Genomic DNA, 13,140 nt, shown 5'->3' on the forward strand with positions numbered 1-13,140 from the left:
TGGTGACAAAATCATTCTACATTTCTCATCTCTTGCCTGAATTCATTGTAATTTGTGTCTAATCAAATCCATCTCTCAGGCCCTGTAGCATCCTGTGTGGGGAAATGAAGAGGCTTGTAAACAAGAAACAGGTCTGCATAAGAACAAACAAGTTTTTCATGTGCTTATTCAAATTATTATTGTGCCTCATTCTCTTCTTCACACAGCCCCCAAAGCAGCTTACAAAATAAAATATCAAAAAATAAAAAATATATTATGATAAAAATGGTAAACCATCTTACAGTAAAATAAAACAGGTAATATGACTTATTAAAGTGCTACACAGCCATTTAAGAACATAAGAAGAGGCTGCTGGGTGAGGCCAATGACCCATCTGGTCCAGCATCCTGTTGCCATGGTGACCAACCAGATAGATGCCTGTGGGAAACCTGCAAGGACATGGGCACAATAGCAATCTCCCTTCCTGCTGTTTCCAGCAACTGGTATTCAGAAGCATAGTGCCTCAAATCATGGAGGCGGAGCACAGCCATCGTGGCTAATTGCTGCTTATAGCCTTACACCCCATGGATCTGTCTATTCAAAACCATCCAAGCTGGTGGCCATTACTGTTTTACAACAGCATAGATCAGCCTGCATGGAAGGCTTTTCAAAAAGCCAGGTTTTTACGTTGTGATGGAAAATGATCAGCAAGGACCCCCTAGTGTACCTGAGAGGGCCACAGATTGCAAATGCCACTGCAGAGACAGTCTGTCCTCATAACCCTTGCATCTTCTGTTTTCATAACCCTTGAAACTTCTGTTTCAGTGTATCTGAAGAAGTGTGCATGCACACGAAAGCTCATACCAAGAACTAACTTAGTTGGTCTTTAAGGTGCTACTGGAAGGAATTTTTTATTTTGTTTTAACCCTTGCATCTTACACTTTTGCATAAGACAGAACATAGATGTGCAGAAGAGGCCATGCTCAAAGGTACGTGTGACAGGGACTGAAACGCGATGTAAAGATGTTCAGGCAGTTTCCAGGGATATCTTAGCCTCCTCCTTCTCATTCAGCAGAGGTTTTCTACTGGTTTTGATGTGTGGTGCCATTATGTGAACTGTCAGTAGGCCACAAATGATCTGTACAGGTATGTGTGGGTAAGCAGGCTCCTAGTAAAAATACTGTAGACCAGTAACTTCTGGACTTAATTACAAGCCTGAGACATACTGCGCAAGACACTCACTCTTGCTTCTAGAAGTGTGACGTCCATTCCGAAGCTCTGTAGCTGGCGAGCTGCTGCTAAGCCGGAGACCCCAGAACCAATAATGATCACCTTGCCAGTCTTCTTAGCTAAAAGCACAAATGCATGGATAAACAATGGTATGTTAGTGAACTCATTAGCCCAGGCTAGGTTCTGGCAAAATGAGCAAGGCCAATATGAGCTATGATCACAGTTTCTGTTTCTTTCTCTTTCTCCCTCTCTGTCAGCTGGAAATATATTTTTAGGTTACAAGATTAAGAAATTTGCTTAACACTGTATGCTAGCACTAGGAGGGAAAGCAAACCAAGCCCCTGTCTGAACAAATCCCTGAACTAAGTTTTCAGATGCATCAGAAAATATTAGCAAATCAGTAACCAGGAAAGAACTCTTGGATCAAACCTGGAACCCTGACAGAAAAGTAATTGTTCCAAAGGGTCAGAATTCCATAAATAGTGACCCTCTCAACTTGATGGGCATACAGCACCACAAGGCCAGGCACTCAGATCTACAGAAGGACACAGTAGGTAGATGATGCAGCTTATCAGAAAGGGCATTTGCCCGCTTGCCTTCCAACCCCTCCCCTCTCTTGCTTCGTCAGTGACTGACTATTCTGCAGGAGAAAAGAAAGGATGGGGCTCCTTCCACTGGACTGCTTTGAACCATTTTGATTTTATAGTTAACTGCCTTGAATTTCTCTAGTGAAAAGAAAAGCAAGATGTAAATAAATGAGAGAGCAATATATTAGGGACGAGAACTAGCAGCTGAAGGGTTCAATCTAGTCTCAAAACTGTCTTCAAACAGCTTCAAATGAAGGATTGCAACATAGGAGGCAAACAGACATGCTGGGCTGCAGAAAGAGCACTGGGCTTCAAATTGAATGGCATAAACCACAAAGTTGAGTCTGCACTCCAGACAGCGATGTATGACAGATCAAGCCTGAAAATGAACAATTAACCATCCCACCCACTGCCAAATCTTTATTGTAATGATGAAGCAAATGACACGTTCTGATTCAAAGAACTTGACTTGAACTCCTTACTTGGTAGGGGCTTCACTCTTTTGTAGATGCCAAAATTGATCAAGCCATGGCGTTCCAGATAGCTGTGGACTCTGTGAACTAGTACAGTATCACCTATGAAATAGAAAAGTCTCTTAATACATATACAAACTGTTGAAGAGCAGACCTACAATGCTGCTAATTTCACTGTAGTGGCGGAACGCTTATTCTGAAATACCATGTTTTAGTTTGAATTCATATCCTTAGAGATCTCCCTGCAGTAATAGCTCGCATATTGAGCTATTGGATGGGGAAGTCATGGGCTCTGAATGGCATGTACATAAACAAGGCATTTTCAGAGTGAACTTCCCCAATGCACACACAAATTGGGAAACTCCTTTCCTAGAAATAACCACAAGCGAAATATGTTTTTAATAGTCACAAGAGGCTTTTGCTGCTCAGCACCTGAAGAAGAGACGTGACTGTACAAATGTCTATTTGTAACAGCAGTTTGGATTTACAGTTGTACCTGTCAAAGGGAATCAGTTCTGAAAGTCCGTTCGACTTCGAAAACGTTTGAAAACCAAAGCACAGCTTCTGATTGGCTGCAGGAAGGTCCTGCAGCCAACTGGAAGCCCCGTCAGATGTTCGGCTTCCAAAAATAGTTCGCAAACCGGAAGTCTCTTCTGAGTTTGTGGCGTTTGGGAGTCTAAACGTTCAAGAACTAAGCTGTTTGAAAACCAAGGTACGACTGTACATGAAAAGGGTTACTGTTATTATTTTCTTTATCCAGCTTTACCAGTCAAGTATCCCAAGGAGCTTACAATTATGCGCAAGGTAAGCATGGCAACTCACTATTATAGGGTGTTTCCAACTGTTGTAGTGTTGCTTCAAACGTCAACTGAATCTTTGGGTTATCCAACCAAAGCTGCAACTATTTGAATGACACAAACATACAAAACTGTTGTAAATTCTGTAACTGAGCTAGTAATTACTAGAAAGCATTGGGGGGGGGGAAACCCTTCATATATATGCTTTGTGGCCACTTAAGAATTCTAATGTGCAGTGAGCATGCTGCCTATGGGTACCTTTCTTAATGAAGTGGAATGACTGGCATGCTTTCCCAGTGATGTGCAGAAAAGAATATGGCTAATGAAACAGAAGTTAATTGGGCTGCATAGTTCATCTGAGTAGTCAATGCCCTAAAATGCAAATGCCATGGAAGGCTACAAATTCTGTCCTTAATAAAATGAATGTTTGTCAGGATGTGCCATAAGAATCAGTATTTGGACAGCTGGGTTTGGAGCAGAATGGGCTTCTTTAAAGAATCTGAAATATTTTCAACATTTTAATTCCTGGCAATGTCATAACTCGTCTCCATGCCTACCAGCTTCCTTTAGCCAGACCTCCTGAGACTGGTTGGTGGTTGTTGTTTTAAGAAGCTGGTGTATCTGAATACAGTGGTGCCTCACAAGATGAAAAGAATCCGTTCCGCGATTCTCTTCATCTAGCGGTTTTTTCGTCTTGGGAAGCAAGCCCATTGACAGTTTAGCAGATTAGCGCTATTAGCGGTCTAGCGGCTTTTAGCGATCAGCTGTTAAGCGGCTTATCAGCGGAACAGCTGATAAGCGGCTTAGGAAAGGGGGGGCGAGCGAAAAAAAAACCACGGGAACTCGCAAGATTTTTTCGTCTTGCGAAGCAACCCCATAGAGAAATTTGTTTAGCGAAGCGCCTCCAAAACGGAAAACCCTTTCGTCTAGCGGGTTTTCCGTCTTGCGAGGCATTCGTCTTGCGGGGCACCACTGTATTTGGCCCTGAGGACTGTGTGTGGCTTCCTCACTCTGGAGTCTTAGTCTGTGTAAACGCTATGCCTTTAAAACAAAAACAAAAAAACTTCTTCCCCTCAAAGAATTTTGGGCACTGTGGGTTAACCCTTCCTGAATTACCATTCACAGTAACCCTTAACAAACTACAGTGCCCAGAATTCTTTGCGGGAAAGATTGTGCTTTGAAGATATAGTGCATACACAATCTTTTCTGTGAATCGCCCTGAGACCTCCTGGTATATGGCGGTATATAAATTCAATTAACAACAACAACCTAAAACTGAAGACCCCAGTACCAAAGACCACTGAGAATATTCCATCAAACTTTTAGCAATCAACATACCGTCCGATTTCGGATGTAAAGGAACACCTTCTGAGTCTGCTGTGGCCCACTGATGATATCCGGAAAACAAGCAGCTTCTTGTGACGTCATCCGATCATGTGGAAGTCTGCTCTGGAAAGCTGCACCTTCCACCCCTACAATGAAAGAACCCACATGTGACAAGTACTGCCGAAACACCTGGGAAGCCAGGATGCTGCAACCCAGGAGACACTTTCATCCCTGACTAAGAGGTTCAAGTGTGTCACCTCAAACTGTGTCTGCCTGCAAAATATTTGGACCTCCTTACTTTTTAAAAACTTAGTTCTTTGATATATTAACGCAAGACACAACTTAATAGGCTAGATCTCAAATGTGTATGAACACATTCACAGCGTCACAGTGCAGTTAGGCAGATCAACCGATGGCAAAGTTCTTGATTTATATACTGTAAAGTGCAGAGAATGCAATAATTGCCCATTTAAAAGTTAATGGTTAATGTGGACAACTGTGGAACAGGGTGTGGTGGGGGGACGGGGACTGGGCAAGCATTCATATAGCCAGCCTAACAGCAGGCAACTACCAAAGTGCTTTGTACAGAAAGCAGAGCACTTTTGCTGTCAATAGTGGATAGGAGAAGTTCTCTTCATTGTGTGAGTGCACAGCTGCCTCTCGGGAACAGCAAGGACACAGATGAACAAAGGAATCAGGTCAGGCATAACCAGGTATGGGATGGCAGGAGGCAAGGAGCACAAAAGGACCTGGAGTGTAGTGTAGGGCAGTTCGGTCAACAGCAGCAACCCACTGAGACCAGGAGGCAATCACAGACCTCAGGAGAGGCTAAGTTGTCTGGTACATCTGCAGGAATAGGGGGAAGACAGAATGGAGGAAGTAAAAAAAGGGGTCAGACTCCAGGATCATGAAGACTGAGGAAGGAAGGCTATCACGTCAAGGTAATGGTTAACCTCGAAACCCAAGCGATTTGCAAGCAGCATCAATTCAACAATCTAATCAAGGATGCCAAAATGTATTTGTTACATTTACATTAGCAAAGTTCTTTTCCTCACACTACCAAGTCCCCCAAACAGGTTTTTGACAATTAATCTGACGGCAACATTGCAACACTAATTCCATACCCAGGCATTTCATTTTTACACCCTTGCATTTTACAGGCATTTTGGGTTGGAATGAAAGGAGGCAATGAAACTCATCTTCAATAAAATCTAGGAACGCAATCCTTCATTGATTAATACATAAGATTAACCAATTTAAAACTTTTTCAATACATGCAATAGGCATCTGTAACTGGGCAATCATTTAAAAACAAAAAACCAACAACTATGGATTGTAGCCAACGAAGTTCTACTCAGAGTAGACCCAATGAAATTAATGTCCCTAACTAACTCATGTTCATTAATTTCAGTGGGATTATTCTAATTTAGCTGACAACCACCCAAAGTATACTTTTTCTATTAAAAATATTAATTTAACATAGAATCAGAGTTGGAAGAGACCCTGAGGATCATCTAGTCCAACCCTCTGCAAAACAGGAATCTTAAGTAAAGCATCTGTCACAGATGGTCATCCAACATCTGTTTAATCATATGCAAATGTTCACAAATATTAATTTGATTTACTTACAATTTTTATCATTTAATTTTTTTCTAAATATCAGGAGACAGCCCTACCAAACCCCACCTTTTACAGGGCACTCCTAAGTAAGTTTACCCACATGTAAGTCACAGAAAGTTCAATGGGGCTCACCCACAGATAAGTGGGTTTAGGACGGAGGTCTTAATGTCTCTATGACAGAAGCCCTTCCCTTCTACAACAATTTGTGCTGAGTGCACAAAATTTCTCATTTCTGATTTCACAATGTCAAAAATAGTTCAGCTATCGTTGACATTTCCAGATTTTAGTAAGGCCGAGAAGGTGACTGACTGAAATAAAGACTGAAGTAAAAGCAACTGCAGGTTTATATTGAAATGTTTTTTATGCCACCTACCAAAAGGTGGGCGGGCTAAAACTCTGCAACAACTTCATGTGCAATTAACAGAAGGCTTCCCTGAATTCATAAAATGCCCTAAAAATAACACTCATTCCTATTGCAAGAATGAGCATTATTTAGGTATTAAGTTCTTGAGAAATAAAAACAGCTAAATCCTGTAAAGTGCTAAAAGATCACAAAATACAGATCTAGTCATTGGTTCTACACTGATGCTTCAACACAGACCTGAGTGCATAAGATTAAAATCCTACAAATAATTTACATGATTGCTCAAATGTTCATTGAGGCAGTTGCATGTAGATCATTATCCACTGCAATAAATGGGAATACAACTGAAAGCAGACTCCTATGCATGCTTATTCAGAAGTAAGGTCCATTGTATCCAAGTAAGGTCCATTGTATTCCTTAGTAAGTATTTCTAGGAATTCAGGCTGAATATACAAACATATAATGACAGCCTAAGTATCTGCACTACACCGAAAATAGAAAAACTTGGCATCTTAACAGTGTTAGAAACACAGTATGGACTTACAAGTTGTAATGTGATGAGTGAAATAAATTGCTTTTTTAATACATATTATGCCATTAAAGCTAAATTTAACTTGTGCAAGTTCTTAAAAACAAAATAGCTTTAACTGAAATTTCAGTGGCTAAGTTACTGAATTCTGTCCAAATACTCTGTGCCTTTATACAATGAGTGATCTGGACAATAAGCAACACCTGCAGGACTAAGAACAAGCCTTGTGTAAAGGCTACTGGCCAATATCTGTGAAGAACAATCCTAAGAGATGGTGGCAGACATGTAGTGACAAATGCACTGATAAATGTCTCCTGAAAGAGCAATAATGACAGCTCTAAATGATGACTTAGGAATAGACAGACCACGCTCTTAAGACTGACAAAAGACAACTGAAAACGCATTTCAGTTTGGCATTGCCGAAAACGCAAACTCAACCTGGGAGAAAATGAGTCAACTAAGGAAGAAAAGTCACTACATAAATATTCATAACACGGCAAGCTCCGAAGAGCACATTTATATTTAAAAAATATATAAATCCAGCCAGGAGATTTGAGAAGTTGCAGTCTACTAGTTACACAAATTAAACAGAAAAGAGTTGTGCTAGATCTTCCCATCTAAGTCCAGCATTGTGTTCTCCTCTATGAAAATCAGTCTCTTTCAGCTGCAAGTGCATTATGGTTACATATTTTGGAAAGGTATTTGATACAATGCAATGTTCAATTATTTGCTGCCACAGAGTGCAATTGCTGAAATTTGGTTTCTGCCACATAATTCAGTATCTTGAGATGTTTCGATTTTATTTTAAGTATAATCAGATCTCTAGGCCTTATACCTGCAGTTAAGCTTAAAACTGTACGGCAGAAACACACAAAATAAGGAAGCGTGCAAACTTGCAGAGTTTATTTAAGCATGGGTGCTTTAGCACAGAGCAGCTGTCAACACACAGTTCAGTGTAACATCAAAGAACTAGTTTCCAAGTCCATATATTAGAGACTCGTCTGCTTTATCTTGCTCAGCAACTCATTGTACACCGAGGAAGTGACTTGTAAAGCAAGTCAAAAGTGTGTAGAATATAATCAACAGCACACAGTGCACATTTTCAATATAGATCAATATGATGAACAGCTTTCAGAGTTCACTTAAGAAAGTCTTCCTGGTGTGGAGCCAGCTAAATAAATCCTGATACAGGTGAAACTATTTTCAAATGTTTTGTTTGGAATAGCAATTCATAAAGCAAGCTCCTCTATGTCAATGTGTGCAGTTACGCCAAAGACAAAAATATACCCTAGCAGCATTCAACCAAAATGCAAGAACTGTATATGAAAAAGAAAATGCTAGCAGGGTGCCATGGGTCTGAAGTAGAGCTGGGGCACCCTTTCTGCCTGAGGGCAATACTCCATGTGTAATCTTCTGCGGGCTACACACAAAGTGGTTGGTATAGCCGAAGTGTAGGTGTGGCTAGATGCACAATACTCTCCATCCAGGAAAGCAAGAGGTATTATCACAGATCAAGCACACATTCCAGCCAGGTAAAATCACTGGAGGGTGTAGAGCAGTGAGGGCTGTGGTCTGGGCAGAAACCCAAAGGCCTGGAGATCACCATTTGGCTGGCCCTTGGGCTTGAGTTTTTGCATCTCTGGCTGGTTCCTAAAGTCTGAGGGTAGGAATCAGTCACACCAATCTCTGGCAATGACAGAAATCCACTTCTAATGCATAACTTGGAAATGATACCATCATGTGGCCTGAATCAAGGTGCATATCTGGCTTATGTGTGTTAACTCCTGCCTTCCAAAAGATTGCCCAGTAAACAAAACAAACGTACTGACACAGTTCCATTTCTGAAGTCTGACGCTTAGCGGTGAGCCAGGCAAGCACTGAATAGCAGCCTGCCTGGGAAACCCAAATATGTTGGATCTTCCTCCTCTATGGAAGAAAAGCAGGATACAATTTAACAAATAAATGACCCACTCACCCCAAATTCAGAAAAAATTATTTAAGGCAGTCTCCACTTAAGGACTCAAAATAATCGAACATACAAATAGAACACCTTGTTGAGACATTTAAAAAAAAACAACCCGTTGAAACATTTGTACACAAACCTTAAATCTTTAAAGCTTCATCAAACTGTATCAGAAATGCAGCCAAGCATTTTCCCTGCCCACTCTTTCAAAAGCCAACACTGCAGACCTTTCAAGAAGTACTTCTAATGCTTACAATACATTTCAAAGTAAGAACAGTCTGACTACTGACATATCTAAACTACCATGGAGATTTCTGGCTGAATTTCTAATTATTTACGTCTTGCTCTCTTGCTCCACCACTCACACAAATAAGTGAAGCTGAAGAAGTGATATATCTAACACATGCATTGGTTTGCAAATAAATTGAAGAAAAAATTGAAAACTATGCACCCCTAAATCTACCGTATCTAGAAACCATGTCTTACCGGCACTGGTTTTACAATTTCAAATGCACCTAGGGCCAACTCCATAGATCCTGTTTCATGAACCAAAAAGAGCTTTCAAAATTGTGGTTTCTTAGACATAAATTCTAGCCCATGTGCATCAACTGGAACTATATGAGGTTTCTTAAAGAAACCAAACTAGAACAGTCTGCATACTCTGAGGTTATTATATCACTTACAATACAATCCTATGCATAGAATCATAGAATCCAAAAGTTGAAAGGGAACCAAGGGTCATCTAGTCCAACCCCCTGCAATGCAGGAATCTCAGCTAAAGCATCCATGACAGATGGCCATCCAACCTCTGCTTTAAAACCTCCAAGGAAGGAGAATCCACATTCTCCAGAACTATCCTCTTGAAGTCCTCCTGCATGTTAACTGAGAATTAAGTCTCACAAAGTTCATTGGGGCTTTCCTCCCTAATTCTATGTAAACATACAGCAACTAACTAGAAAAAAGATATTCCTCTCAATATCATTCCTTGAAATCCCAGAGAGTCACACTGTGCAAAAGGTCCTACAGCTCTGAAAGGAGGGAGTCTAACTGCCCCTTCAACTTGTAAAGTGACTCTGTTTTCTCTACCAAACACAGGGAATGGGGCGGGGGTTGAAGCTATGAAATCTGTCCAATGAATTTCAGAGTTCTTTGAATTTCCCATCATGTTCTCCAGCTGCAATAGAAATCCCTCCTTTTCAGTGGGCAAATGCATTTCTCCTGCACCTCATGCTAAAACCTGACCACCACCCCACACATGCACTCGCAAGCATCAATCCCTGATTTTGGGGGCTCTTGCTACTAAGTGGCAAGCATCAAATGCCACCCTCACCTGATGCTTGGCAGTCTCCATACCCTCCAGAACTGTCGTCTTGAAGTCCTCCTGCTTGCCCTGTGGAAGGAAAGAGGAGATCTCAGGGACCTTGCTCCACAAGTTCAAGTCATTTGGGGACATGAAGACCTGATAGCTGGCGATTCAGGTTTAGTAGTTCAACAACTAGTGGGGGGACATTTCCTGAGAATTCCATCTTCTGGAATGTGGGTCAAGGACATCACACTCTGCAATCTTCTAATGCTTCATCCTTGTTGTTGGAACCCTTTGTCAGACTCCTGCGGGGCATGAGCAATAGATATACACCGTATTTGAAGGGCTCCTAGCTGTTAAAAATTTATGAAACAATTTTTTAAACAGATTAGTACAAAATAAATACTTCCTGTGGCCAGTAGGAAGAATATGTAGATGGACAGTCTAGCCAAGGGTTTGAAACACCAAGGATCTGTTACGGCTTAGCCAAGTCTTGCTTGGAAACATGAACCAATCTGATGCTATCTTACTTCTCTTCCACAAGCTACAAACATATTAAGGCTAGAAACTCACTGACTCTATATGCAGGCTACAACTACACAAATACTAAATAACATTTACGCTGACTGTTCTAGCATTCACCCATAAGCGTACTGTTGACACATATAAAGAACTGAACTACAGGATTTAGAACTTTCAACAGATCCTGAGAAAGAAGCATGAAAAACATGTCCCTGAAGTAAGTCTTTAAATTATCTCTCCCCTACATTATGGGAATGAGCACACCCAGTAAGCCCACCACACAACCAGGCACACGACCAGGATGAGCTGGTTTAAAGTGACAGCAGTTTGTCACTGTGGGTCATATGGGCAAACTGTAATTAGCTTCAACTACCATTTATTTAAACAAGCCAGGGTGAGAAGCCATGGTTTGATCCGTGCTTGTTTCAATAAATCATAGTGAAGGCAATAAGAAGCTAAAGTTCATTTAAACCAGAAGTGAATGCTTCAAATCTCCTTAGCCATGCCTGGGAGGAGGAATAGGAGATGGGATAACTTGAGCTGAAGCAGGATCATTCCTGTAACATCAAACTATAGTTTAGTGTTATATGTATGTATGCCACTAAACTATAGTGGCATATATCTATATATCTGGTGTGGGTGTGTATATATATCTATATATCTATATATGTATATATACACACACATACACACACCAGGCCTGAGCTTCATTCTACTGCTTCTAACTATGTAATTCATCTCTAAAAGGAAAAGGATTGGGAATACACTGCTGCTCCTCAGCTACACATTGCTAGGCTACGCCTATATCAACATGCCTCCAAAACAGTACCTTATGGGAAGCTCCAATTCTCTGAACGAATATGATTAATAAAGGTCTCCTACATGCAAAATAACCTTTCAGGACTAAAGGGGAGCTAACAGGGGAGCATATTTGACCCATATACTAACAGTAAGCAGCTCACCATACCATTCTGGCCTTCTCTGAACACAGTAAAACTTCAAGCGTTTTGGTAATCAGACCCAGTAGGAGCCATATCATGGCTATCTATTCTCAATGAACTACTGTACCCATCTTTTCTGTTTCATATGGTGAAAAGGGCACTTTGAACAGTGGTGACATGTTTTCGCTGGCTTACTATTACTGTGTTTGTACTGAACCCTCTTTTCCTCAACTCAGAGAAAAGAAGGGTATTGAGCAGCCCTAGTGCTGCCTCCTCCAAAAGCACAAGGGGAAAAGAGAAAAAACACTCCTTTTCTTTGTACTGACTGGGGGTGAGGGTAGAGAAAGAAGAGGTTTTCATCTTGCAAGCCGTGGTTTTGCAGAAAACACCAGCAGAACGTTGTCTGTGCTGCTACCACCTCTAAAAGCTCAATAGGAAGCAAGAGAAACCCTCCCTTCTCTTCTGCCAAGACAAAATCTCACTTCTTTGCTTTCTGTTGTGAGTTTCCAGGAGGCAGAAGCAGCAAGACAATGCTTTGCATATTCTGCAAAAGCACAATCTGCAGGTGTGAAGCCACTTCTCACTTTCCCCCATTCTTTGTGAAGAAAATAAGGGAAAGAGAAAGCAACTACTGGCTCTTTTTGCAATGGAGGTCAGTTAATGAAAAAGGCAACTTTACTCTCTTCTCCTTAGGTTTTTACAAGAGGCAAAGCTGGGGCTTTCTGCAAAAGCCCCAACACAGAGTGAAACCACCTTTCCTTCCTGTGCTTGGGGCAGCAGAGAACAAGTGTAGATTTTCTCCCTGTGGGTTGGCATTTGGGAGAAAGCAGCAACTTCTCCCTGTCGCTTGCAAAAAGGTAAGAGGAATGGACTATGTCTTGTTTCTTTGACAGACATCTATCCATTCCCATCAGATTTTTGCAGAAAGCAGCAGCAACGTGCTGTTGGCACTTTTTTTATTTTAAAGCACTTTTTTATTTTAAAGTACAAAAGCTCAACTTGCATGAGATAATGCACCTACAAGTGGGAAGGGAAAGGTAGTTTCTGAAAAGCAGGGCTTTGGGTTGAAGCATGGGTGCTCACCAGATGGAAAAAGACACTCATGTATAATGAGGAGGTGAGAGGATTTATTGAATCCTAATGCTGAACTACTAAAAATTCAAGGTTTAAACGGCCAGCAAATAGTAGTCCAGGGTACCACCTGTCTGTCATAGACTGACTGCATGCAGAGGAGTGATGAGAGGCATCAGCTGGGGAACCCCCAAGGGAAGAAGGATCAGAGCCAGGGGACTGGTGGTGGGACAATGCTGGGTAGTCAGAGGGAACAGACTAGGAGGAGGAGGTGTCAGAAGCTGAAGAGTTAACGGGGTTTAGTGAGAAGGAAGAGTCTGTGGCAGAGAGCAGTCCAGAACAAGAGGCAAAAAAGGAGGCTGAAGAGGAGGGGGGCATAGGGGCAGCAATGAGTCAGGCTAGTTAGGAAGCCAAGCTGAAGACAAAGGAGCCTCA

At 41.4% G+C, this 13,140-nt stretch overlaps 1 protein-coding gene across 1 annotated transcript in view; it reads right to left on the bottom strand.

The window, feature by feature from the left end:
- Positions 1-13,140, bottom strand: part of KDM1A (lysine demethylase 1A) — a 43,457-nt gene that overhangs the window by 12,816 nt on the left and 17,501 nt on the right. Inside the window, exons 3-7 of the mRNA XM_081868812.1 lie at positions 10,199-10,258; positions 4,405-4,538; positions 3,092-3,170; positions 2,279-2,371; positions 1,222-1,328 (exon numbers count right to left, since the gene is read on the bottom strand). Coding sequence (XP_081724938.1) covers positions 1,222-1,328; positions 2,279-2,371; positions 3,092-3,170; positions 4,405-4,538; positions 10,199-10,258 — 473 coding nt within the window. The remainder of the gene's footprint in view (positions 1-1,221; positions 1,329-2,278; positions 2,372-3,091; positions 3,171-4,404; positions 4,539-10,198; positions 10,259-13,140) is intronic.

Source organism: Podarcis erhardii (assembly GCF_964252035.2).
Source record: "Podarcis erhardii genome assembly, chromosome: 7".
In the NCBI taxonomy this organism is placed as follows: Eukaryota; Metazoa; Chordata; class Lepidosauria; order Squamata; family Lacertidae; genus Podarcis; species Podarcis erhardii.